We start from the raw sequence: 24212 nt of genomic DNA on the forward strand, positions 1-24212 counted from the left end.
TGGATCTCATGTGTGTGCCACCTTTGCAGTGGTTCTTCAGTGACTATCCTGGTTCAATTCGTCCTGCCCCTATCCCTCTTTCTCCTGGTTCCTTGCCTTATTTTCTTCCTAGGAATTAACACTCACCACAGTATTATTTTCTGTCTCTCCCCGCTCTAGAAGGTAAGCTCAGTAACCAAAGGGCCAGTCAAGTCGCTCTAGTTTCCTGCTACCAGTATGTCCTCAAAAAAAAAAATTTGAGTGAATTAGTCTGTATATGAGTTCATTAATTAATGAAGAATTTTATTGGTGATGCTAGCCCGGTCCCTCTTTAGTCTGAAACCCAGAGGTAGCCCAGCCTGTGAGTCTATGTTTCCTTCCCCTTTCAGGATGTGGCCAAGAAGATGAACTTGGACATGAGGAAGACATCCTCTCTGTGGAAGGACCAGGCACTGGTGGAGATCAATATTGCGGTTCTGTACAGCTTCCAGGTAGCATCAGGACACGCCTCCCGGCTGCCAAGCCGCAAAGGGGGAACTAAAACTTTTCAGAGTCTTAGGCAGAAAATCAAGAGCCCAGCTCCCAGGAACCTTGCTTGCAGGGCTCTGCTCATAAGCAAGGTGTCCTTCCCATCACACATGCCTGACTCTCCGTCAGGGATCTTGGGGGAGGGGGACCATTTGAGGGAGAGACAAAAAGATAGAGGGCTTATGACTTGTTGCTTGATTTTTTTAGAATTGAAATGGTAAACATCCTCTGTGTCTTGACCTCTTAGACACTCAGACTTTCACATAGCAGAGACAAATATCCATCGTCATGATCAGAGGCATATGGCCCCCCTGGCACATGTGGCTCCATGGTAAATGCTAAAATATATATAGTTGAGTTGTTGTTTAGTTGCTAAGTCATGTCTGACTCTTTGAAACCTCATGGACTGTAGCCCACCAGGCTCCTTTGCCCATGGGATTCTCCAGGCAAGAATACTGGAGTGGGTTGTCATTTTCTTCTCCAGGGGATCTTCTTGACCCAGGGATCAAACCTGCGTCTCCTGCATTGGCAGGTGGATTCTTTGCCACTGAGCCACCAGGGAAGCCCAATATATATATGTATATAGTAAGATGGTTTTAAAAATTATCAGCTAGGGAGTTCCCTGGTGGTCCAGTGGTTAGGACTCCCAGCTTCCACTGCAGGGGGCCCAGGTTTGACCTCTGGTTGGGGAACTAAGATCCTACATGCCATGCAGCACAGCCAATAAAAGATTATCTGCTAAACCATGACACTTTAGAGAGCAAAGTGGGAGCACCACTAATAATTGTGACAGCACATGGGCATAAGCTGGGACTGTCCTGGGCAAAGCAGGAGACCCATAGAATAGAGGTCACTTCCTGTAGTAGAGACCAGCTCTGTCTTCTAGGAGTGCATACGTGGGAGGCACCCACAGGCAGTAGAAGGAGCATATCAAGTCATATAAAGACCTGAATATGAACCACAGGTCCCCATGTCAGGAACAGGGAGACTGGGTAAACTGGGAGATGTATATCCCAGGGGAGAAACCAGTTGAGATGGGGTTGAAGGGGCAAGAAGCCCCCTCCCTTCACTCTTGACCACGGAGGAGTGAAGTTCGGGGAGTTGTGGGAAATGAAGGCGGATGCTCTGGTGGTCTGGTGGACTGGTATGAAGGCTGGTGAGCCAGAGACAGCAGAGATATAAGAGGACACATATACTATGTGTAAAACGGGTAGCTAGTGGGAACCTGCTGTCAAGCACAGGGAGCTCAGCTCGGTGCTTTGTGATGACCTAGAGGGGAAGAGTGGGGAGGAAGGGAGGCTCAAGAGGGAGGGGCTGTATGTATACATATGGCTGATTCACTTTGTTGTACAGCAGAAACTAACACAACATGGTAAAGTAATTATACTCCAATTTTAAAAAAAGGATTTTGTGTCACCTTCATGAATGGAGAACCAGTATCATTTGCCATAAACAGAAGAGAATGGTAAATTTAAATAAATATATAAACAAATACACACAAGGGAAACAGCACAAAGTTGTCAGATTCTAGTTGCCTGAGTTCTCTCTCTCGTTTAAAAAAAAATGGAGGGAGGAAGGAGAGAGGAATATTGGCAAGAGAAATGTTAAAAATGAATTAGCATCAAATAGAATCTTTCTGGGCTTCCCTGGTGGCTCAGACAGTAAAGAATCCACCTGCAATGAGAGAGACCTGGGGTCAATCTCTGGGTTGGGAAGATCCCCTGGAGGAGGGCATGGCAACCCACTCTAGTCTTCTTGCCTGGAGAATCCCCATTGGACAGAGGAGCCTGATGGGCTGCAGTCCATGGGGTTGCAAAGAGTCAGACACAACTGAGTGACTAAGCACAGCACAGAGTCTTTTTCCTGGATATGATCAGGATCAAAAAAAAAAAAAAAAAACACAACGCAGAGAATCACTTTACACTGCCTAGAATCATCCCCAGGACCACCCTTTAGGAAACATGCTCTGGGGGTGAGGGAGCCCTGAAACAGCCCAGCTTGTCTTTCCTCCTGACTCCCCAGTGTCCTCTCCTCCCACAGAGTGACAAGGTGACCATCGTCGACCACCACTCCGCCACCGAGTCCTTCATTAAGCACATGGAGAATGAATACCGCTGCCGGGGGGGCTGCCCTGCTGACTGGGTGTGGATCGTGCCCCCCATGTCTGGCAGTATCACCCCCGTCTTCCACCAGGAGATGCTCAACTACCGGCTCACACCCTCCTTCGAATACCAGGTCCTGCCCCTCTCCATCTCTTTGGTCCTAAATCTTCAGTAGCCAGTATGCATGTTACAACTAGAGCAGGGGTCCCCAAACTCCGGGATTTAATGCCTGGTGAGCTGAGGTGGAGCTGATGTAATAATAATAGAAATAAAGTGCGCAATGAATGGAAAGCACTTGAATCATCCCAAAACCATCCCCCGCCCACCCAGGTCTGTGGGAAAATTGTCTTCTACAAAACTGGTGCCCAAAAAGTTGGGGTCTGCTGGCTAGGGCACACCTCAGTTCAAACTTGCATTTCAGACTCTCAAGTGCAGCCATCAGATTGGATAATACAACTCGAGCTGAAAGACAAATGAAACTGAAACAAGTAGTCAGGGGTCATGAGTCAGAGAGGGTCTGAGTGGGAAGGTCTAGCAGGACAGTGCAGGGAGGCTGGGCCAGCCACTCTGCCAGGTCCCCTGGGGTCACCACCAGCAGACTCACTCCCTTCAAGGGCTAAGGGGTGGGCGTGGCCAGGCAGCCATAAGCCCCCAGGGATCCTGGACATCTCCCAAGGGGAACCAGGCTCCCTCACTGTAGTGACCATGGTCCTCTCTCCCCAGCCTGACCCTTGGAACACCCATGTCTGGAAAGGCACCAACGGGACCCCCACAAAACGGCGAGCCATCGGCTTCAAGAAGCTGGCAGAGTAAGTCTCCTAAAGCTGGAATGTGGCGGGGGGGGATGTATGTGTCCCCAGATTCAGAAAGCCCCAGAAAAGAAGGCTGGGAGGATGCTGTGCTTCTCTCTGTCGTGTGACGTAACTTCTCCATTTTCTCCAACATTCCTGTCCCTCCTTTGCCCCAGAGTCTGAGATGTGAACATTGCCATGACCCTTCTCCTTCCCAACCTCTCTTCCCACCCCCAGGTTCCCAAATTCTTGTTCTGGAAGCAGTGTTGTGTTGATAAACCAGCTCTCCTAATGATAATGGTGGCCACAGTAATAATAACATTAATAGACTTGTAACATTTGCCAATTTCCATGGTGTAAATATTCCCGCTATGGCCAGTTTCAAGCTCCCAACAGGAAGTCACTGAAGCCAGAGTCAGGAGGAGCTGGGATGAGCTGGCTCCAGCACACCACTGCCTAGAATGGACACTCGTCAGGGCTGAATCTCATCTCGCTCATTCAGTTCACTCATCTGGCCAACAAAAATGGATACTCAGTGCCAGGCATTGTGCTGGGCCCCAGAGATGCCACGACAAGCCTAATAGCGTGATCCTGCCCTCATGAAGCTCCCAGCTACCGTCGAGGAAGGAGTCATGGAAGCCTCACAGACGTCACCGAGTCTGAGAGGTCAAAGGGGGCTTCCTTCAGGAGATGAGTTAATGAATGAAATGAGTAAGATTTCACTGAGAACAGGAGGGAGGGGAGAGGATCAGGGACCAAGGCTACTGAAGAGTCATTGTCCTGAAGAACCTGTGGTCAGCCAGGGGACAGACAAGTAGGGTGGGGCTGACTGAGATGGTTAAATGGGGATGCCTGCCTTCTGTCTAAAGACAGAGAACTCCCTGATCCACTCCTCACAGACCCCTTATTTGAAGCTCACTTTTTGGCAGAGGAGCTATTGTGCACCAAGCTACTCACTTTCCTCAGCCCCTCGTTTCTAGAACTCTCTGCTCTCTACAGGTGACTGGTAGATCCTGCAGGGACTGAAACCTAGGTCCTGGCTCCACCCATATGGTCCACGGGTCTCCCCCCCCTCCCTCCCCCTTCTCCTTCCACCTCACAGTTATCTTCCAGCCAAGCTGGGCCACATGAGCAGCCATCCCTTCCCTAACGAGAGCATCACCAGTTCTCAGGCATAGCAGCCTTTGGCTTCAGTTCAGTTCAACCTGTCTCTGAGGGAAGAAGGGAGGGAAAAATCTAAAGCATTAATTGCACTATTAAGTTTGAGGAAGAAACAATGGGAGTTAATTACAGATGCTTTTTTCTGCTCCAGTCATTCAAAGGGAACCCTCCAGGTGCCTTTTATTCTTTTCTGTTTCTCCCCCTTAACTCAGGCAGCGTGGGTGGTTTCCCTGAGTCTAAAAAATGATGAATTTACCACCAATAATCCCCAGGTGGGGGTAAATTAGCAATTTATCTACTCAAAGAGATTCCTACTTAGAACAGGGATGCTTGCTTGGAAGGTGAACCGAGGCATTCCTGAGCCTCTGGCCCACCTGCCAAGCCCACATCCTCACAGATGGGAAGGAAGAAAACACTGTTTCTGGACTCTCCATTTAACCAGAAAGAGCCCCGACTTGACATTTAAGCTCCCCAGAGCTTTGGTGGTAGCAGCGGGTTTAAAATCCATTCCTGCTCTTGGTAGATATTTAGTGCCTATTAAGAATCACCCTCTGCAAAACCCTGGATGTGCATGGCTGACTACACCAGACCTGGCCCTTCTTTTGTGGAGTTATAAACCTCTAAAATCCCCTCAAGTTCAATGCCTGTTCATTTATTAGTGATTCATTTTCTCTCTCTCTCTCTCTCACTCACACACAAGAATGGAAGCCCCATGACAGCCATTTCTCTGTTTTTCCATTCCTATAACAATGCCTGGCACATAGCCAGGCCTCAACAAAACACATGATGAATGGCCAAATGAGTGAGTGAATGAATGAATGATCATCTTTGGGGGCAATGCTTGGCAAACCAAGGTCCTCACGGCTGGGATCGATCCATCAAGTAACAAACTAGCAAAGCTCACCAACCATGTTAGCTCATGACTGGTTGCTCTGGAGGGACTTAAGAAAGGGATCAATACGGCGCCTCAGCTCACACTTTGAGTATCCCTGATGCCATCAGAGATGAGGAGAGTATGTTCCCTCTGTTATATCTCGTGGATCGTGGTTCTTGCCCCCAAGTCCCAGCCTGACACCCTTCCTCCCTTCCACATTTCCTGTCTTTCTCTCCACCCTCTTCCCCCACAGAGCCGTCAAGTTCTCAGCCAAACTGATGGGGCAGGCTATGGCCAAGAGGGTCAAGGCTACCATCCTTTATGCCACAGAGACGGGCAAGTCGCAGGCTTATGCCAAAACCTTGTGTGAGATCTTCAAACATGCTTTTGATGCCAAGGTGGGTAGCAGGCGGTTCCCATGCTCTCTGGGCCCTCCTGGTGAAGCTGGGGAGGGGACAGAGGAAGTCAGCAGAGAAGAACCCTTAGAGAGTGGGTAACAGCGCATCTGAAGATGCCCATCAGCCCACCTGCATATATTTCAAGGGACAATGATGCTTCTCTCCCTGTGAACTCTCCAGGAGTTCAGGAATCATAACCCCCAGTTCTCGACCAAAATGTTAGAAAGTTTCTGAAAAACAAATCTGGAAGTTAGTCTGGGAAGCCCCGCATTTCATACAATTCAGTGGGTTTCTTTGCTGCAGGAATTCTCAGAGCCTTTACTCTGCACATGTGTGTTACCATCTCCAAAAGAGGAGAGGAGAGAAAATAAATGTATCCCAAAGATGTTCGCTTATGGCTCACTTATTTTTAAAGCACATCTAAGGGAGACAGTGTTTTCCTCGGATCTACTTTGAGAAAGGGTACCCAAGGAATTCTAAGAGATAGGGCAAAGCAGTCTTTAAGGTGGTGCTCATGGTAAAAACAAAAACAAAAAAACCTGCCTGCCAGTGCAGGACTTAAGAGACACAGGTTTGATCCTTGGGTCGGAAGATCCCCTGGAGGAGGGTATGGTAACCTACTCCGCTATTCTTGCCTGGAGAATCCCTGGGTTGGAGGAGCCTGATGAGCTACAGTCCATAGGGTTGTAAACAGTTATAGGGTTGCAGTGACTTGGCACACAGACGTGTTTGGCCCAGGCCCTCCGCGTTGCTGGATGGGGGACTGGAAAGCAACCTGAGCACACAGTTGGTCAGATCCAGCTGGGCCATTCCCAGCCTACACATGGTCAAGAAGACTCCGGCATCCATTGGTTGTAAGAAGCCCAGGAGTCCCAGTCAAGATCGGTCTCTACTGGCAGCCAACGCGTTGCCCCAGACTCTCCGAAGTCCTTCAGGCCAAAGGCAACCCATACTACCAACAAGCTTTTAGTTCTACCCACTTGAGCCCATTGAAACAGTGGCACCCAGAACCTTTGGATCTCTGTCCTAAGGAGATGGCTCAAGATAACTCCTCTTCTTCCTCTCTCCTCTTCCCCCATCACTTTTTCTCTCCTACCCCTTCTCTCTCCTCATCACCTTCTCCCTTCCTCTCCCCTCTCGTTCTCCCACCTAGGTGATGTCCATGGAAGAATATGACATTGTACACCTGGAACATGAAACGCTGGTCCTGGTGGTTACCAGCACCTTTGGCAATGGAGACCCCCCTGAGAATGGGGAGGTGAGATGAGCTCCTATTCTGGCAGCTGTTTCCACCTGCCCTGCTCTTCAGTAGCAGATCCTCCCAGAATCGCAAAGCCAGTGACCTCGATTTGGGGCCAGGTTGTGCCAAGACTGGACAACTCCAAGTCCTCAGTCTGCTGGCGTCCGCTGACCAGCCAAGCCCTCCTGAAAATGTTGTCACCTGAGCTCACTACTTCTTTGCAGTGGATGCTCCAGTCAAGAGCTTGGTGTCCCCCACTCCAGATGAGAGAAGCAGGGACAATATTTTGTAGAAAACCACTACAAAGGGAATTTGCATGCTGAGGTGGGGGGGCAGGGCATCCACACTTGTAGCTCTTTATAAACAGTCCTCTTCCACTCACACCACTGCTGCCTGGCCCAAACCCCTGACACCCTGGCCCCCAGGCATCAGGCTCCTCTTTTGCCAGTCGGGACCCCCAGACCCTCTGCCCAAACCCATTCCCAAGGTAATCATATCTGCCTCACATCCTGCTTGTCTCTTTCGACCTCCAGAAATTTGGCTGTGCTCTGATGGAAATGAGGAACCCTAACTCTGTGCACGAGGAAAGGAAGTAAGTAAACGACCCGCCAGTGTCCGTGACACTCTCTGGGGGAAACCAAATGTTGTCTCTTGGCATCTGGGGTTCAGCTCTGAGTTCTGGATACTTTTGTGACCTGAAGTCCATCTGTGACTTATTTTAGCCAGTGGGTATCTGCGGTCCACTGAAGTGGACATTCTGGTCTTTAATCACCTTACAGCCCTGTGCCTCAGTTTCTTTTTGCATCAAATTGGGTTTATTCTACCTGCGTGAACTTTCTAATTTGTAAGAATCAAGGTAAAAAATAGGTATCAGCATCCTATGAGAAGCTGTGCGTGTGTGCTGAGTTATGTCCGACTCTGCAGCCCAATGGACCGTAGCCTGCCAGGTTCCTCCAAGGGATTTACCAGGCAAGAATACTCGAGTGGATTGCCATTTCCTTCTCCAGGGGGTCTTCCTGACCCAGGGATGGAACCCACGTCTCCTTCATTGCAGGTAGATGCTTTAGTGCTTGAGCCATCAGGGACGTCCCATGAAAAGCTGAGTGCCCTGTAAATATAGTTCTTATTACTCCACCCTTTGGAAGCTTACATTCAGAATCAGTGAGCTTCTTTACCTAGAACTTTTCCATCTGATGTTCATGGCGGAGTTTCATCCACTAACGTGGAGGCTGACTTCAAACAAGATACCTCCTAAGGCAAAAAAGAATGCCTGAGGTCAAAAGATGTTACTGGTAAAACCACTTAACATGGGTTGGGTTCTACAGATATTTCATAAGGTGACAAACACTCGTAACCAAAATGACCTGTGAAAAGCCCTTAAATCCCCTCAAAGCAGAGAACATACAACCTGTGAGTAATAAGCTGCCTTTCTTCGAGAGCATCACATGCGGTGTTGCCTGCACCATGGAGTAGGTCTTAAGCTGAGGATGGGATGTCATCGCTGGCTGGCATTTTATTTGTTGTTTATTTTGTTTGGGTTTTTAAAAATGTGGACCGCTTTTAAAGTCTTTATACAATTGGCTACGGTACTGCTTCTGTTTTATGTTTTGGTTTTTTGGCCAAAAGGCATGTGAGATCTTAGCTCCCTGACCAAGAATGGAGCCTGCACCCTGCACTTGGAGGTGAAGTCTTAGCCACTGGACTGCCAGGGAATTCCCTGACTGGCGTTCAGAGGCTGTGTTCTGCAGAACATCCCTCTTGGTTCTCTTTCAGCCAAGCACACGTTGCCAAACTTGCCTACGTCCCATACCCAGGGGACAGCTGAGTCCCTGGTGGTCAGCCCTCCTGTTTTTAAGACCAGCATCTTATTCCTCACCCTCTCTGCCTCTCTCCTCCCCACCCCATCCTGGTGGTCTTCAGCAGGTCCCCCTCACCCCTCCTCCAGGGAGAGATAGGGCACCATCCATTCTCCCCTCTAGGTACCCGGAACCCTTGCGTTTCTTTCCCCGTAAAGGGCCTCCCCTCTCCCGTGGTGACAGAGAAGTCCACGGTCTGGCTGCAGTTCGCGACAGCCAGCGCAGGTAGAGCATCTGTATGTGCACATGCGTGCTTGTGTGTGTGTGTGTGTGTGTGTGTGTGCTCACATGCACGTGTGCACGTGCAGGATGCACCTGTGTGATCGTGTTTGCCCGGCGTTCATGTGCGTGCGTGAATGGTGTAAGCACTCGCGCGCATGGCGATGAGTATGTACGTGTGCATGCCCAATACTGCAGCATCGAAAGCCACGCCCCTGTCTCAAGGAGACCCGAGTTCTAACGCAGGCCATGGCACTAACACACTGAGTAACCTTGAGCTTGTTACTTGACCTCTCTGGGCTTCTCTGTCTTTCTCACCTTCCAAATAGGGAGAAACTATCTCTGCCCCGACCATCTCTGGCAGCTGGTGCAGGGATCGAAGGATGATAACAAAGAGGAACACATTTGGAAAAGCCTCAAACCTCATACAAATACATGTGCTGATATTTTTACCCCACAACCATCAACCCTACCTCCCACACTAACAACACAGCCACCCCCTGATATGTTACAGGACTTATTTGGAGATGTGACTCAATGTGAGACTATTTTAGGGCAGAAAATACACTTACATATATTTAGAACTTTCCTGATGCTGGAGCAAAAACTTTGAAGAACATCCAGCTTAGAAACCCTGCTGCCAGAATGCGCAATTTCTTTTTTTGTCTTTTGCACTCAGATTTGTGTGTTGAGTTTTTGTGTTTGGGGTTTTTATTTGAGGGTTTTATGAAAGTCTTTTGTTGTTGTTTGGGGGTTTGTTTTGTTTTGTTGGTCTCGGAGTTTTATTGGTTTTTGCCTTATCTGAGAACAGGACTTACCACTTTTAGAAGAAAACTGGGAAACCGTTTTTGTTTTTTTTAATTTCGAGGCTCCTGAGCCTCCGATGCCGAGGTTTGAGTCCCAGTGACATTTTTCTCCTTCTTTGAAACAACTTCATAAGAAATCCAATCTCTTTTCAGGCTGTGTCTGAACATTTTTCATGTTTATTTGAAATGTGAAATGTGAAAGACCCTTGAAATGTCTAAAGATGACAGCCTTATTGAAAGAGAATGTTGTAGTGGTTACCAGTGGAGAGAGGGAAGGGGTAAAACAGGGGTAGGGGATTAAGAGGTGCAAGCTATTATGTGTAAAATAAGCTGCAATGTTATATTGTATAACACAGGGAATGTGGTCAATATTTTAAAATAACTATAAATGGAGTTGTTGTTTAGTCGCCAAGTGGTGTCCACCTCTTTTTCAACCCTATAGACTGTAGCCCACCAGGCTCCTGTGTCCATGGGCTTTCCCAAGCAAGAATACTGCCAGTTCCTTCTCCAGAGAATCTTTCCAACCTAGGGTTGAACCGTGTATCTTGGATTGGCAGGCGAATTCTTTACCACTGAGCCACCAGGGAAGCTCATAAATGGAGTATAACCTTTAAAAATTGTGAATCACTATATTGTACACCTGTAACTTATATAATACTGTATATCCACTATACTTCAATTTATTTGAATAGGAAAAAGAAAAGAGAATATTGAGTGAGACAGTCCTGCACTGCCCAATAAGCCTTTCTGTGAGCACATAAATGTTCTATATCTATGTCGCCCTATACAGTACCACTAGCCACACATGGCTGTCAAGCCCTTGGTGAGTTTAGTGCACGTGGGGAGCAAAGTGTTTCATCATATCCAATCTGGATGAATTTAAATAGTCACATGCATCCCATGGCTACTGTAGCAGACAGCAGAAATGTAATTCTTTCGTGGTTACTATAGCAGACAGCAGGAGTGTAATTCTTCGCTAGGCAGTGTGAGGTTTGGGGACCAACGGCATCTCCTGGGAACTTCTCGGAAATGCAGCATCGTAGGCCCTACCCTGGACCTCCTGAGTCAGGATCTGCATCTTAACAAGATCTCAGAATGATTCTTGTCCTGGTTAACATGTGGGAAGTAAGGAAACATGGTCTAATGGGTTAAGGAATGGACAATTAATGTGGTCTGAAACCTTTTCCTTTTTTTTCAGTTTTAGTATTTTTTAATTGAAGTATAGTGGATTTACAATGTTGTATTAATATCTGCTGTACAGCAAAGTGATTCAGTTATATATAATCATTCTTTTTTGAGTTTTCTTTCCCATTATGGTTTATCATAGGCTACTGAATATAGCTCCCTGTGCTGTACAGCAGGACCTCGTGGTTTATCCTTTCTCTGTGTGAAAGCTACCCCTGCTCACCCCACCCTCCCACTCCGTCGCCCCGCCACCCCCTCCCCCTCGGCAACCACCAGGCTGCTGTCTGTGTCTGTGATTCTGTTTCTGCTGAAACCTTTTCAATACGCGCAGCATCAGATGATGTCTAGGTGTCCGTGTGGTGGGCGAGGGTGAGTTGATATGTTCTAGTCAAGGCCATGGATGTGTTACAGTCTCACTCAACACTCAAAGGGAAGGTCCTAGAACCAGAACTGGTAATAGAGATAGCCATGGGGGTACTAACCCCAGGACGGGGGCTCTGAACCAGAGTTCACAGACTCTCTTTCGTCTTGGCAGGAGCTACAAGGTGCGTTTCAACAGCGTTTCCTCGTACTCCGACTCCCGCAAATCATCAGGTGATGGGCCAGACCTCAGAGACAACTTTGAGAGCACTGGACCCCTGGCCAACGTGAGGTGAGAGAGGGGCCTGGGGCGTCAGGGATGATGAAGGCTCCTGGGGAGCTGGACAGGGTAACAAAGTGGGATCTCTGTTTGGGGAGGGGTCTCCCTTCCATGTCCATTCATCCCTTGAATAACCAGCTGCACTCTCACTGTTTGGGGATGTCCTCCTGCTTCATTAAACCACATTACCTGGACCCCTCCTATGACCTCTTCCAAAATCACACTCCTTCAGAGCCCCCATCACCCAAGTTTCACCTCTTTGCATGAATTTCATATCATTTGTGCTAAAGGATGCTAATCCCCCAGATGTAACTCAGTGAGTTCCCTTCATAAGTGCTACTACATCTTATATATTAGAAGCTTCTGGGGACACCCCACCATGACCCAGTGGTTCCCAACCTTGGATGCTCATCAAAATCACTTGGAAATGTTTATAATGTACAGATACCTGAGCCCCACCTCCAGAGACTTTGATGTAGTTGGGTCTAAACTTGGATCCAGGGTTTGCTTGTTTTTTTTTTCTTCAATCTCCCTAATTGCCTCCCATGTACAGTCAGATTCAAAAAAATATTGTCACGACTCCTTGTTTCCCAAAGTGTAGTCACATCCCATGAGAACATTTTAGATAGTACGTGGACAGATATTTTCTACTTCAGTGGTTGTGGATTCAGTTTCATGGGTATTTGGAAAGGAAGAAAACTGGATGTCAAACCCTTGGTTTCATAGATACTGGTCAAGATGAGGCTACTGTGTAAGCAGTGCTCAGGCACAGCCAGGGACCTCTTCAGTTCAGTCGCTCAGTCATGTCCAACTCTTTGCGACCCCATGAATCATAGCACCCCAGGCCTCCCTGTCCATCACCAACTCCCGGAGTTCACTCAAACTCACGTCCATAGAGTCGGTGATACCATCCAGCCATCTCATCCTCAGTCGTCCCCTTCTCCTCCTGCCCCCAGTCCTTCCCAGCATCAGAGTCTTTTCCAATGAGTCAACTCTTCGCATGAGGTGGCCAAAGTATTGGAGTTTCAGCTTCAGCATCAGTCCTTCCAATGAACACCCAGGACTGATCTCCTTTAGGATGGACTGGTTGGATCTCCTTGCAGTCTGAGGAACCTCTTAGACCTTCACCAATGCAACCTCCTCCACACCGGCTCAGGGCAATGCTTAGAAGATGATAGAGATCACAGGGTTCCTAGATATTCAACTATTGTTTCTATCAGTACACTTTTTTTCTTTTTGGCCATGCCACGTAACTTGATTGGTTGGCATCACCGCCTCAATGGGCATGAGTTTGAGCAAGCTCCGGGAGATGGTGAAGGACAGGGAAACCTGGTGTGCTGCAGTCCATGGGGCTGCAAAGAGTCAGAGTTGACTGAGCAACTGTACAACAAAGACCTAACCACTGGGCCACCAGGGAATTCCCCATCAGTACACTTTTTAATAAACTTTATTTTTTTTAAGTAGCTTTAGGTTCATAGCAAAATTGAAGGGAAGACAACAGAGATTCTGCGTGTACTACCTGCCCAACCCTCGGTGCACACACACACACACACACACACACACACACACACACACACAGCCACCTCCATCCCCTACCATGGTGGTGCATTTATACAGTCGATGAACCTATATTGACACATCATTGTCACCCAGGGCCCATAGTTTACATTAGGGTTCCCCCTTGGTTCACCCTCAAACTGATGGGTTTTGACATCAGTTCATGTTCTCTAGCTTGACATTGAAACATCCATGGTTTGACATTTAGACCCATTTTTTTCCTTATTAAATCTATCATGCCTAAGAGCAGGGGTTGGCAAACTGCAGCCCATCGGCTGAATCCAGCCCAGCCACTGTATATCTCTGTACAACCCAGAATGGTTTTTACAGATGAACATCTACAATTTATTTGATGATAGAAAATATTCCCTTCAAGCCCCAGTTAAGCAAAATGCTATACCCCTCTCAAAAAAAGATTCCAGTCTTCTCATTAGTAGCTATATATAACTAGAAAAATGTACCCCATAACTATTGCTATTATATTTTTAATTTTATCCAAAAGCATACAGAAATTTATTTTCTTCCTTGTTATACAGATATCTGCATAATAGAATCAGTTTTGCTTCTTAGCCTACAAGCCTGAAAATATTTACTATCTGGCCCCAATTATAATAATTTTTCCAGTTTTTCTGGTTTTAAAATAGGAATTTTACAATCATAAGGTTTAGACTGTGATGAAATGTGAATATAGGAGATGACTGTGACACAGGCCTTCAGAGATTGGGAAGCATGTTAATGAATTAAGTCCCCGGGCCGTCTCTTAGTGAACACCAGTGGGTTTGAATAGCCAGTACAAATAATTGTACAAATAATTTGTGCAAATAGAGTACAAATTAAAACCAAATTAAATAGCAACTATTAAGTAAATAACAGTGTGAGAGGTAGTCAAGTATGGCGGATATCTCAAACATAATCAATATTGGAGGGACTTCCCTGGTGCTCCAGTGGCTAAGACTCTGCACTGCCAATCCAGGGGGCCTGGGTTCAATCCCTGGTCAGGGAACTAGATCCCACATGTCACAACTAAAGATCCTACGTGCCACAACTAAGACCCAGTGCATCCAGATAAATAAATTAATATTAAAATAAGTAAATAAATAGTAGAGGTTTGGGGAACAACTCCCTAACCACAAGGCATGACTAGCACTGAGTTTTCAAACCTGCATTAGGCTAAGGGCGATGGCTGGGGGCAGGAGTGCAGCTTCTTGGCCCCCATCCAAGCAGTCCCATGCTGGCCACCAGTTCTCACCACCTGCAGGGAAAAGGTGAGGAATCCAGGTAAAGGAGGATCGTGGGTGAAGGAGTGATGGGGAAACATGCTACCTAACCCTATATCCCTCCCTTGGGAAGACTGTGGAGCCCCCAGGAAAGAAGGGCGGGAGAATAAGATGAAGAAGCATCAGTGTGGATTTCAGAGGAGGGGATATTAATCTATGTAAACTTGCCCACGATCTCTGAGACACCTGGACCCCATCTCAGGCTCATTCTCCAATAACAAGAGGGTGACTTCCCAGCTTGCCCTACTGTTTTCCCCTCATCCCCCATTGCAGTCTTTCATGCGATGGCTGGCTCCATCATTCTTTAATAAGAAAGATTCAGGGACAGAGTCAGACTCTGTAAGGAGCAAGTTGAACAGCTCCACTCCTTGACTTGTCTGAAATGACAGTCACCCACAGGATAGTCACATTCCAACCTGGAAAAAAAATGCAAGTTGTGGTGCTGTTCGTATCCCACTTGTTCCCTTGTCCATCTAGGGCCAGTGAGGCCAAGACCCACAGCCGGGACCAAGTCCTGGAAGTGTGATGTCAAGTCTGTGCGGGACTAAGGGGTCCTCTGGGACACAGCCCTCTACTTCCCAGACTTCAGAAAATTCTCATTAACTTGACCCCCATTGATTCAAACACCAACATTTTCTTGTGGCATCTATGCAAACAGACATTTTTTAAAAATTAAGCTCTTTTGTTTTGTACTGGGGTATAGCCAATGAACAAACAAGTGTTGGGATAGTTTCAGGTGAACAGTGAAGGGACCCAGCCATACATACACATGGATCCATTGCCCCCGAGACTCCCCTCCCATCCAGGCTGCCGCAGAACATTGAGCGGCATCCCGTGTGCTGTACGGCAGGTCCTTGTTGCATTCATTTTAAATATAGCAGAGTGTATATGTCCATTCCAAGCAAAGAGGCTTTGTGAAACAAATCAATTTCACAGCCAGCATATCATAAATCTTTCAATCCCTTTGAGAAGAACCTGTTTACACACCAACACTGGATGTATTAATGACAGGTTCTTCTGATCTCCTCGTTAGCACAGGTCCCCAAGAACTGCTATGCTAGAGTTTTCAGGCTCTTTGTACTTGAAACTAATTTAGTTGTATGCTGAGTAAGAAAGTCAAGTCTTTCGCTGATGTATGGAGTTGGCCAAAAAGTTCATTCAGGGTTTTCTGCGATGTCTTACAGAAAAACCCAAACGAACTTTTTGGCTAATCCAGTAGATTAATTTTCCCAATTAGTCTAGCTTAGAAAGGGACACTCAAGAAACAGCCAATGGTTCCAGGTCACCCATCCTCCTAAGGACCAACTGGGAGTTTTCTCCTGAGGACAGTGGCACCTAGCAGAGACCAGAAGGAAGGGAGAGCAGGGTTTAGGGGCTCTCAGGCTTAAAGATGGCCTTCCTCAAATGGGTGTGGGGTGGTCTGCCCTTCTGGAGGTACCAGTTGTCTTTATCTGCTTGGGCAGCCACCACAATGTACCACAGGCTGGGGGCCTCAACAACAGAAATTTGTTTCTAACACTTCTGGAAGCTGCAAGTCCAAGCTCAAGGTTTCTGGTGAGGCCTGTCTTCCTGGCTTGCAGACATCCGCCTTCTTGCTGTGTCCTCACGTGGCCTTTCCTCTGAGAGCCTCTCACTGGGGGTGGAAGAGAGAGCTCTCAGGTACCTCTCCCTCTTTTTAGAAGGATTAGGGCCCCATCCGTATGACCTCGTTTGACCTCAGTTACCTCCTTGAAGGCCCCATGTCCAAATACAGTCACACTGGGGGACAGGGCTTCACAGGTCAGTTTTCGTTCCAATCCCAAATAAAGGCAATGCCAAAGAATGCTCAAACTACTGCACAATTGCACTCATCTCACACGCTAGTAAAGTAATGCTCAAAATTCTCCAATCCAGACTTCAGCAATACATGAACCGTGAACTTCCAGATGTTCAAGCTGGTTTTAGAAAAGGCAGAGGAACCAGAGATCAAATTGCCAACATCCGCTGGATCATAGAAAAAGCAAGAGAGTTCCAGAAAAACATCTATTTCTGCTTTATTGACTATGCCAAAGCCTTTGACTGTGTGGATCACAGTAAACTGTGGAAAATTCTGAAAGAGATGGGAATACCAGACCACCTGACCTGCCTCTTGAGAAATCTGTATGCAGGTCAGGAAGCAACAGTTAGAACTGGACATGGAACAACAGACTGGTTCCAAATAGGAAAAGGAGTTTGTCAAGGCTGTATATTGTCACCCTGCTTATTTAACTTCTATGCAGAGTACATCATGAGAAACGCTGGGCTGGAACAAGCACAAGCTGGAATCAAGATTGCTGGGAGAAATATCAATCACCTCAGATATGCAGATGACACCACCCTTATGGCAGAAAGTGAAGAGGAACTCAAAAGCCTCTTGATGAAAGTGAAAGAGGAGAGTGAAAAAGTGGGCTTCAAGTTCAGCATTCAGAAAACGAAGATCATGGCATCTGGTCCCATCACTTCATGGGAAATAGATGGGGAAACAGTGGAAACAGTGTCAGACTTTATCTTTGAGGGCTCCAAAATCACTGCAGATGGTGACTGCAGCCATGAAATTAAAAGACACTTACTCCTTGGAAGGAAAGCTATGACCAACCTAGACAGTATATTGAAAAGCAGAGACATTACTTTGCCAACAAAGGTCTGTCTAGTCAAGGCTATGGTTTTTCCAGTGGTCATGTATGGATGTGAGAGTTGGACTTTGAAGAAAGCTGAGTGCTGAAGAATTGATGCTTTTGAACTGTGGTGTTGGAGAAGACTCTTGAGAGTCCCTTGGACTGCAAGGAGATCCAACCAGTCCATCCTAAAGGAGATCAGTCCTGGGTGTTCTTTGGAAGGAATGATGCTAAAGATGAAACTCCAATACTTTGGCCACCTCATGCAAAGAGTTGACTCACTGGAAAAGAATGATGCTGGGAGGGATTGGGGGCAGGAGGAGAAGGGGACGACAGAGGATGAGATGGCTGGATGGCATCACCGACTCTATGGACGTGAGTTTGAGTGAACTCCAGGAGTTGGTGATGGACAGGAAGGCTTGGCGTGCTGCGATTCATAGGGTCGCAAAGAGTCAGACACGACTGAGCAACTGAACTGACTGAACAGTCCCTGACACTGGAACCCCTGCACGTTCTCCCCAGCCCCCTATTCCAGAGCTTCTCTTGTCTTCTTGGCAGGTTCTCTGTGTTCGGCCTTGGCTCACGGGCATACCCTCACTTCTGCGCCTTTGGACATGCCGTGGACACTCTCCTGGAAGAGCTTGGAGGAGAGAGGATCTTGAAGATGAGGGAGGGGGACGAGCTTTGTGGGCAGGAAGAGGCTTTCAGGACCTGGGCTAAGAAGGTCTTCAAGGTAACCATCTGCCCCAGTTTTAGAGACCCATGAGGAATCATGTCCCCAGGGACCCCCAAGGACAGATCACCTAAACCATCAGAAATAGAAAAAACTTGAGAAAATCTTTGATACTTCCCTTATGTATCCAACCAGGGGACAGCTTTAAACAAGTCATATGACTTTGGGTGGTCCTAAGACACATTTTCCACCTGGAATCCAGCCTCCTGTATTAAGGGTAAAGAGTTGGTCTATAAAAAATTATAGAGTCTTGGAATTTTAGAACTGGGAGGAACCCATCCTTCACTCACAATCATAGACAAGTAAATCAAAAACATACAGTTGGTTAACCAACCCAGGGGGCTATGCCTCGGGCTGGAACTCAGATCTCACCAATCTGTCTGCTTTGACAATCTTGTTCCTCTTGTGCTAGATCTCCAGTGACCTGTACAGTAGCCACTGGCCACACGTGGTCATTTAGATTTAAATGTAAACTGGTTAGCATTAAATATGATGAATGGATGAACAAACTGTAGTGTGTCCCTGCAATGGAATGTTCGGGCACAACAAGGAATGAGGTGCTGATGCATGCTACGACATGGATGAATCTTGAAAACATGTGCTACGTGGAAGAAGCCAGAACAAAAGGACACTTACTGTCCGAGTCCATGTACACGAAACGTCCAGAACAGGCAAATTCAGAGATACAGGAAGTGGACTGGTGATTCCCCGGGGCGGGGGAGGTGCGGAGAGGAAGATGGGAGTGGCTCCTAATGTGTATAATGTGTAACACAGGCAGCCTGTGATGTGTTCTGCGTGGGTGATGACGTCAACATCGAGAAGGCGAACAACTCCCTCATCAGCAATGACCGCAGCTGGAAGAGGAACAAGTTCCGTCTCACCTACGTGGCTGAAGCTCCGGAACTCACACAAGGTACCTCCTACCACCCGCCTGGGGAGACATCCACGACCCGGGGGTGGGGACGGGAGACGGCAGTTCTCACCTCCGAAAGGTCCTTAGAGAAGGTGGGCTTCGATGCTTAGGTCTCCCTTGTAGTACATGCGTGTGTGCTCAGTCGCTTCAGTCATGTCCAGCTCTTTGCAACCCCATGGATGGTAGCCCACCGGGCTTCCCCATCCATGGGATTCTCCTGGCAAGAATACTGGAGTGGGTTGCTGTGCCCACCTCCACCCTTTAGGCAGGCCACCCAAATAAACACACTGTGGCTGCTCTGGGCTCTCTCTCCAGCCCTGCAGCATGTTACCCTAAACCTCCTCTTCTCCGCCAAGTTCAGCCAGCTTTGCTTTCTGTTCTGCTGTATCCACAACCACCCGCCCCAAGGCCCGCCTGACCTCTTTTCTTTTATCTCTTCGTCTCACTCCAGAGGGTCAGGAGAAGCTGGGGACTCTTTTCTTTTATCTCGTCTCACTCCAGAGGGTCAGGAGAAGCTGGGGACTCTGAATTGACAACTGTTTTGCCCCATCTCAGGAGCACCTTTGTTCTCCCCGCCCCCCAGGTCTATCCAGTGTCCACAAAAAGCGGGTCTCAGCCGCTCGACTCCTCAGCCGCCAGAACCTTCAGAGTCCAAAATCCAGGTAGGAACACCCTGGTCCCTTCACGTTCCCTGCCTCTGCCCCAGACGCCTACCACAGCAAGGAATGAACCCTTGTTGACTCCGAGGACTGACTTCCTATTACCACTGGAAGGGTCCTCCAGACCCCCTTTGCTGCCTTGCAGCATCTTGGCTTACTGCTTTCCATTTGCCAAGCTCCAACCTGCAGGGATGAAAAAAGTAAATGGTTGGGACTTCCCTGGTGATCCAGTGGTTAAGACCCCAGGTTTCCACGGCAGGGGGTGCAGGTTTGATCCATGATTAAGGAACTAAGATCCCACAAGCTACTTGGTACAGCCAAAAAGAAAAGAAAAAAAAATGAATAGTGATGATCTCTGTGGAAAGGGGAAAGAGAAATGTTTTATGAGGAATTTTTTTTAATAGAGACCACACCTTCGTCAAACTGCTAATATTCACTCTAACATGCACCTTAGTCAGACAGCTCCTTAGTCAGACAGCTTAGTCCAGACAGCTCCTCTTTGCGGATAATTCTTCTCTGATGTCCTGAGAAATGCCTGCTCAGTCTCTACTTTAAGTCCTTTGGGATGACAGGAGGTTTATGAACCTACAAAACAGCCCCTTCTGTGTTCTGAGGTCCCAGTTGTTAGAAATTGTCTTCCTATTGTTTATACCAAAGCATGTGTTCCTAGCACTTCCATTTTGATCCTGTGTTACACTCTCCAGTGACACCCAGAACAAAGTCAGTTCTTCCAAATGAGAGAGCTGCCAGTAGCCAAGACAGCAGCCGCTCTCCCTGATTCTCGTTCTTTCCAGCTATTTCTCCTGAGACCCGGTTTCCCGAACCGTTGGCTGTAGTAGAAGAACACACTGTCCTGCTAGAAGCGTCGTTCTTGGTCTTGGTCACAGAGCAGTGAGGTCCTGTGATCACGGCCACGTGCGCCAAGGCTATTGTTACCATCCTCAATCCGGACAGGAGCTGCTAAAGCAGCCCGGGGTTGTCCTAACAGCCTTGCCACTCTCCCATTAAGCTTATGTCCTTTCTGCTCTCAGACCTGAAGTCTTTTCAAAATGATCCAGCCAGATCTCTGCATCACTCCATGTATAAGTACATTTTTTAGCAGTTTTGAAAGTCTTTGCCTGGATCCCCATTGAATGGAATCTAGCCCATGAAAATCCTTTGAGATCTTCATCCTTTGCGTGGCACGGTACAGAGGGTGGCCTCTTGAGCCAGACAACTCTGAGTTCTTACCCCAATGCTGCCATCCCCCAGCCATGTGACCTTGGACAAGTCCCTTAGGTCTTCAGAACACCTGTCTCCTTACCTAAAATGAGAACTGGTACTTATCTAGTATTTTCTGTGTTCCTAGCACAGTTTTGAGTTCTCTCTGTGCAGGAACAGCCCAGGAAATAGGTAGTTATCACCCGTGTTTTAAATAGGAAAAATGACAATTAGAAAATGCAAGTGGCCTTTTTAAGGTCACTCAGACTCAGTTCTCTGACTCCAAAGTCAAGAACACCAAATGGCTATACCTGTGGCATCAGCAGCATCACAAGACAGCTGTATTAAAAACAACACACACAAAGCAGCTGGGGTATGCTGTTTTTGCTACTACTCCTCACCCACCCCAGCTTCATACATGTGCACATTTTAATATGTGTGCTTTCTATGTGGATATAAAACTTTTTTTTTCAATTAAACTATAGTTGATTTACAATGTTGCATTAATTTCTGTTGTACAGTAAAGTGCTTCAGTTATACATGTATACACACATTCTTTTTAAGTATTCTTTCCTATTATGGTTTATCACGGGATATTGAATATAATCCTCTGTGCCATACAGTAGGAACTTGTTTATCCATTCTACATATAAAAGCTGCTTCTGTGACCCCCAGCCTCTCGCTCCATCTCCCCCAAACCCCTCACCCCCTTGGCAACCACAAGTCTGTTCTGTGTGCCCGGATGTAAAACATATGATAAAGTCGTCAATGTGGTCAACAGGATGGAGCCCCAGGGCGCGCATGTTCTCCCCCAGACCCTCAAACCCTCAAGAAATGGATTGGGAAATTAATGTATTTGAAGAATTAGTCACATGTAATATTCAGAGCATAATAATCTCTGATATATTGGTTGGCCCCAAAGTGAACGAACTTTCTGGCCAACCCAGTAGAAAGTGACTCTATATTTGAAATACACATCTTACTCCCCATTTCTGTCCCATGGAAAAGTACAATCTCAGTGGCATTGGAGAAGAAGGGACTAAGAATCTACTGGACATTTCTCTCAGCGACCAACCATGAAAGACCAGATCATAAAAGTTACTCCCAAACCATAGTACACAAAAAGCAAGGTAATTTGCAAATGTTTTGATGCTAAGTTGGACCAAGTCCCAGAATAAATGCCGTCCACCCCCACCAGACCATCCACCTCTGGAAAGGGCAGCTGACTCTGTGCTGAGCGACTTACAAGAGGGCATTTCAGAAAGGTTAGTAACCAGAAGATAGTATTAAAATCAGTTACAGATTAGCTTTAAAAGAATCAAATGGGGTCTCGGTGTTTAACCCTTTAAAACCAGACTCCACAGCACTACCTATTTTCAGGCCTTACTACCATTTCCAGCTTTATAAGGGGTGTGTGTGTGTGTGTGTGTTTAAGGATTGAGTAAAAAAGTATGACCCTTTCTCCCATCTTCCCCTGCCCACAGCCAAAGTCAGGATGTTTGAGCCAGGAGACCACATAAAGATATTATGAAACACCCTCCCACCCTGTTCCCACCCATAACAAGAGACCCTTAAGCAAGCAAAGTGCTTAAGAGGAAATAAACCACTTTTTGAGGGTGATCCTTGCAACTCTAAAGAGAAAAGCCACACTGCCTGGCCAGGAAATAAACTGTCCTGTGTGCGGCAATTAGCAAACAATACAGAAAAGAGTACAGTGGAGCGCTAATGGGTGGGGTATGGGCCATGTAAGTCCTAGAAGTCAGGAGGAGGAGGGGAGACACAGGGTCAGCTTTAGATAAGATAGAGAACAGACAGGGCTGTGTAGGAGCAAAGATGCTGAAAGGGCCTGAGTGCTGGGGTATAGCAGAGAAAGATGGGACATTGTAATGGAGAGTTCTGCATGGGAGTACTCTCAATTCCCAGCTCCTCTTGGATAAAATCACTTCTTTCCAGCCTTCCCCAGCTTAACACAGGACATCAACATTCAGTGTAAGCCCCAAACTCAGGCTCCCTCTCTGCCTCCTCTGTCTCCCTCCTAATATCCATCCAACTCTCAGCTGATACCATGGGCTTGTCTTTCAAATACATTTCAGATCTACAGCTGCCACCGTAAGAAAGGCCACAATCATCTGTGGTCTGAGGGCCTCCCAAAGCCACCTAACTTGTCTTCCTTGTTTCTTGCCTTTTCTCTCAAAGATTCATCTTCCAAATAGCAGCCAGACTAATCTTTTAAGAACATAAATGGAAGCCCATCCTCCTGCAGCTTCACACCCTCCAGTGGCTTCCCACTGATCTCAGGAAACCTCCAAACTCCTTGCCTGAACAGATTACAATGAGACCCTCCTGATCTGGTCTCTTCCTAGCTCTCTAACCTCCTCCTGTGCCAGTCAGCCCTGTGTTGACCCCTCTTCCAAACCCTCCAGTCTTCTTTCCCATCCTCAGACATGTCATGCTTTTTCCAACCTCAGGGCCTTTGCATGTACTGCTTCCCCTTTCGGGAACACTCTTCCCCCAGATCTTTGCATGTCCCCTTCTCCTCATCGTTCTGATCTCTGCTCCAACATCAAATTGCCAGCAAGGCTTTCCTGACCATCCTTATCTGCTGGTCACTGAGCCCACTGCCCCCAACCTGTCAGCACCCACCCATCCACATCACTAGCCCCATCCATAATCTTTTTCAGTTGTTTCTTAATGAGAATGGGGCCCTGTGTTTTCTTTATCCATCACTGCCTCACCAGTGCCTAGAAAGTATCAAATTCGTTGAAGCTCTGAGCCTTATCACCTCAAACTGCTCTCAAGAGACCATGCTTACTCTTTTCATTGACAAGTGAATGAACATGAGCTGTTTCCCACCCCCCCCCCCGCACCTTTTAATGCTGGATGTTAGCAGACTGTTCTTTCCCCTGTGAACCTGTCATTGAACCATTGCTAACTGTGTGTGTGCATGAGTAAGTATGTGTGTGTGCGATGTTACTGTAGGTGTATGTAAATATATCACAAACAGGCCATACTCAGGACACAGGCATTTGAATGGCTGTTGCCTTTCCAATGCTACCTTTTTCACCCCCTTCTCCAAATATTTACTTTTTTTTTAAGCTTGGGAAAGGACTTTTTTTTTTTTTTTTGCCCATGCCACGTGGCATGCGGGATCTTCTTTCCCCAACCAGGGATTGAACTCATGCCCCCTGCAGTAGAAGTGTGGAATCTTAATCACTAGACTTCCAGGGAAGTCCTTCCCCTAATACTTTCTGACAACCCATGTATATCCCAAGCGTTTAAAAAAAAAAAAAAAGAAAGGTTAGAAAGTCCTATACTTAGAAACCCCCAGCAGAACAGAGATATAAGACAGTAGGTCTCCAGGCTAGTGCTACCCACTGGGGGATCAGTTCCCAGCAAAGCTTCAAGGACCTCGGGCCATGCAGCCATTCAGCTCTGGGTTCTCCAGTCAGAGGCATGCAGTG

The 24212-nt window shown here is 47.2% G+C and overlaps 1 protein-coding gene across 1 annotated transcript in view; it reads left to right on the plus strand.

The window, feature by feature from the left end:
* Positions 1-24212, plus strand: part of NOS1 (nitric oxide synthase 1) — a 207137-nt gene that overhangs the window by 149297 nt on the left and 33628 nt on the right. The window contains exons 11-21 of the mRNA XM_061384897.1: positions 369-470; positions 2548-2742; positions 3333-3418; positions 5689-5833; positions 6987-7091; positions 7607-7665; positions 9053-9154; positions 11675-11791; positions 17805-17979; positions 18754-18892; positions 19476-19554. Coding sequence (XP_061240881.1) covers positions 369-470; positions 2548-2742; positions 3333-3418; positions 5689-5833; positions 6987-7091; positions 7607-7665; positions 9053-9154; positions 11675-11791; positions 17805-17979; positions 18754-18892; positions 19476-19554 — 1304 coding nt within the window. The remainder of the gene's footprint in view (positions 1-368; positions 471-2547; positions 2743-3332; positions 3419-5688; positions 5834-6986; positions 7092-7606; positions 7666-9052; positions 9155-11674; positions 11792-17804; positions 17980-18753; positions 18893-19475; positions 19555-24212) is intronic.

The sequence above is a fragment of the Bos javanicus genome, chromosome 17, assembly GCF_032452875.1.
Source record: "Bos javanicus breed banteng chromosome 17, ARS-OSU_banteng_1.0, whole genome shotgun sequence".
Classification (NCBI taxonomy): Eukaryota; Metazoa; Chordata; class Mammalia; order Artiodactyla; family Bovidae; genus Bos; species Bos javanicus.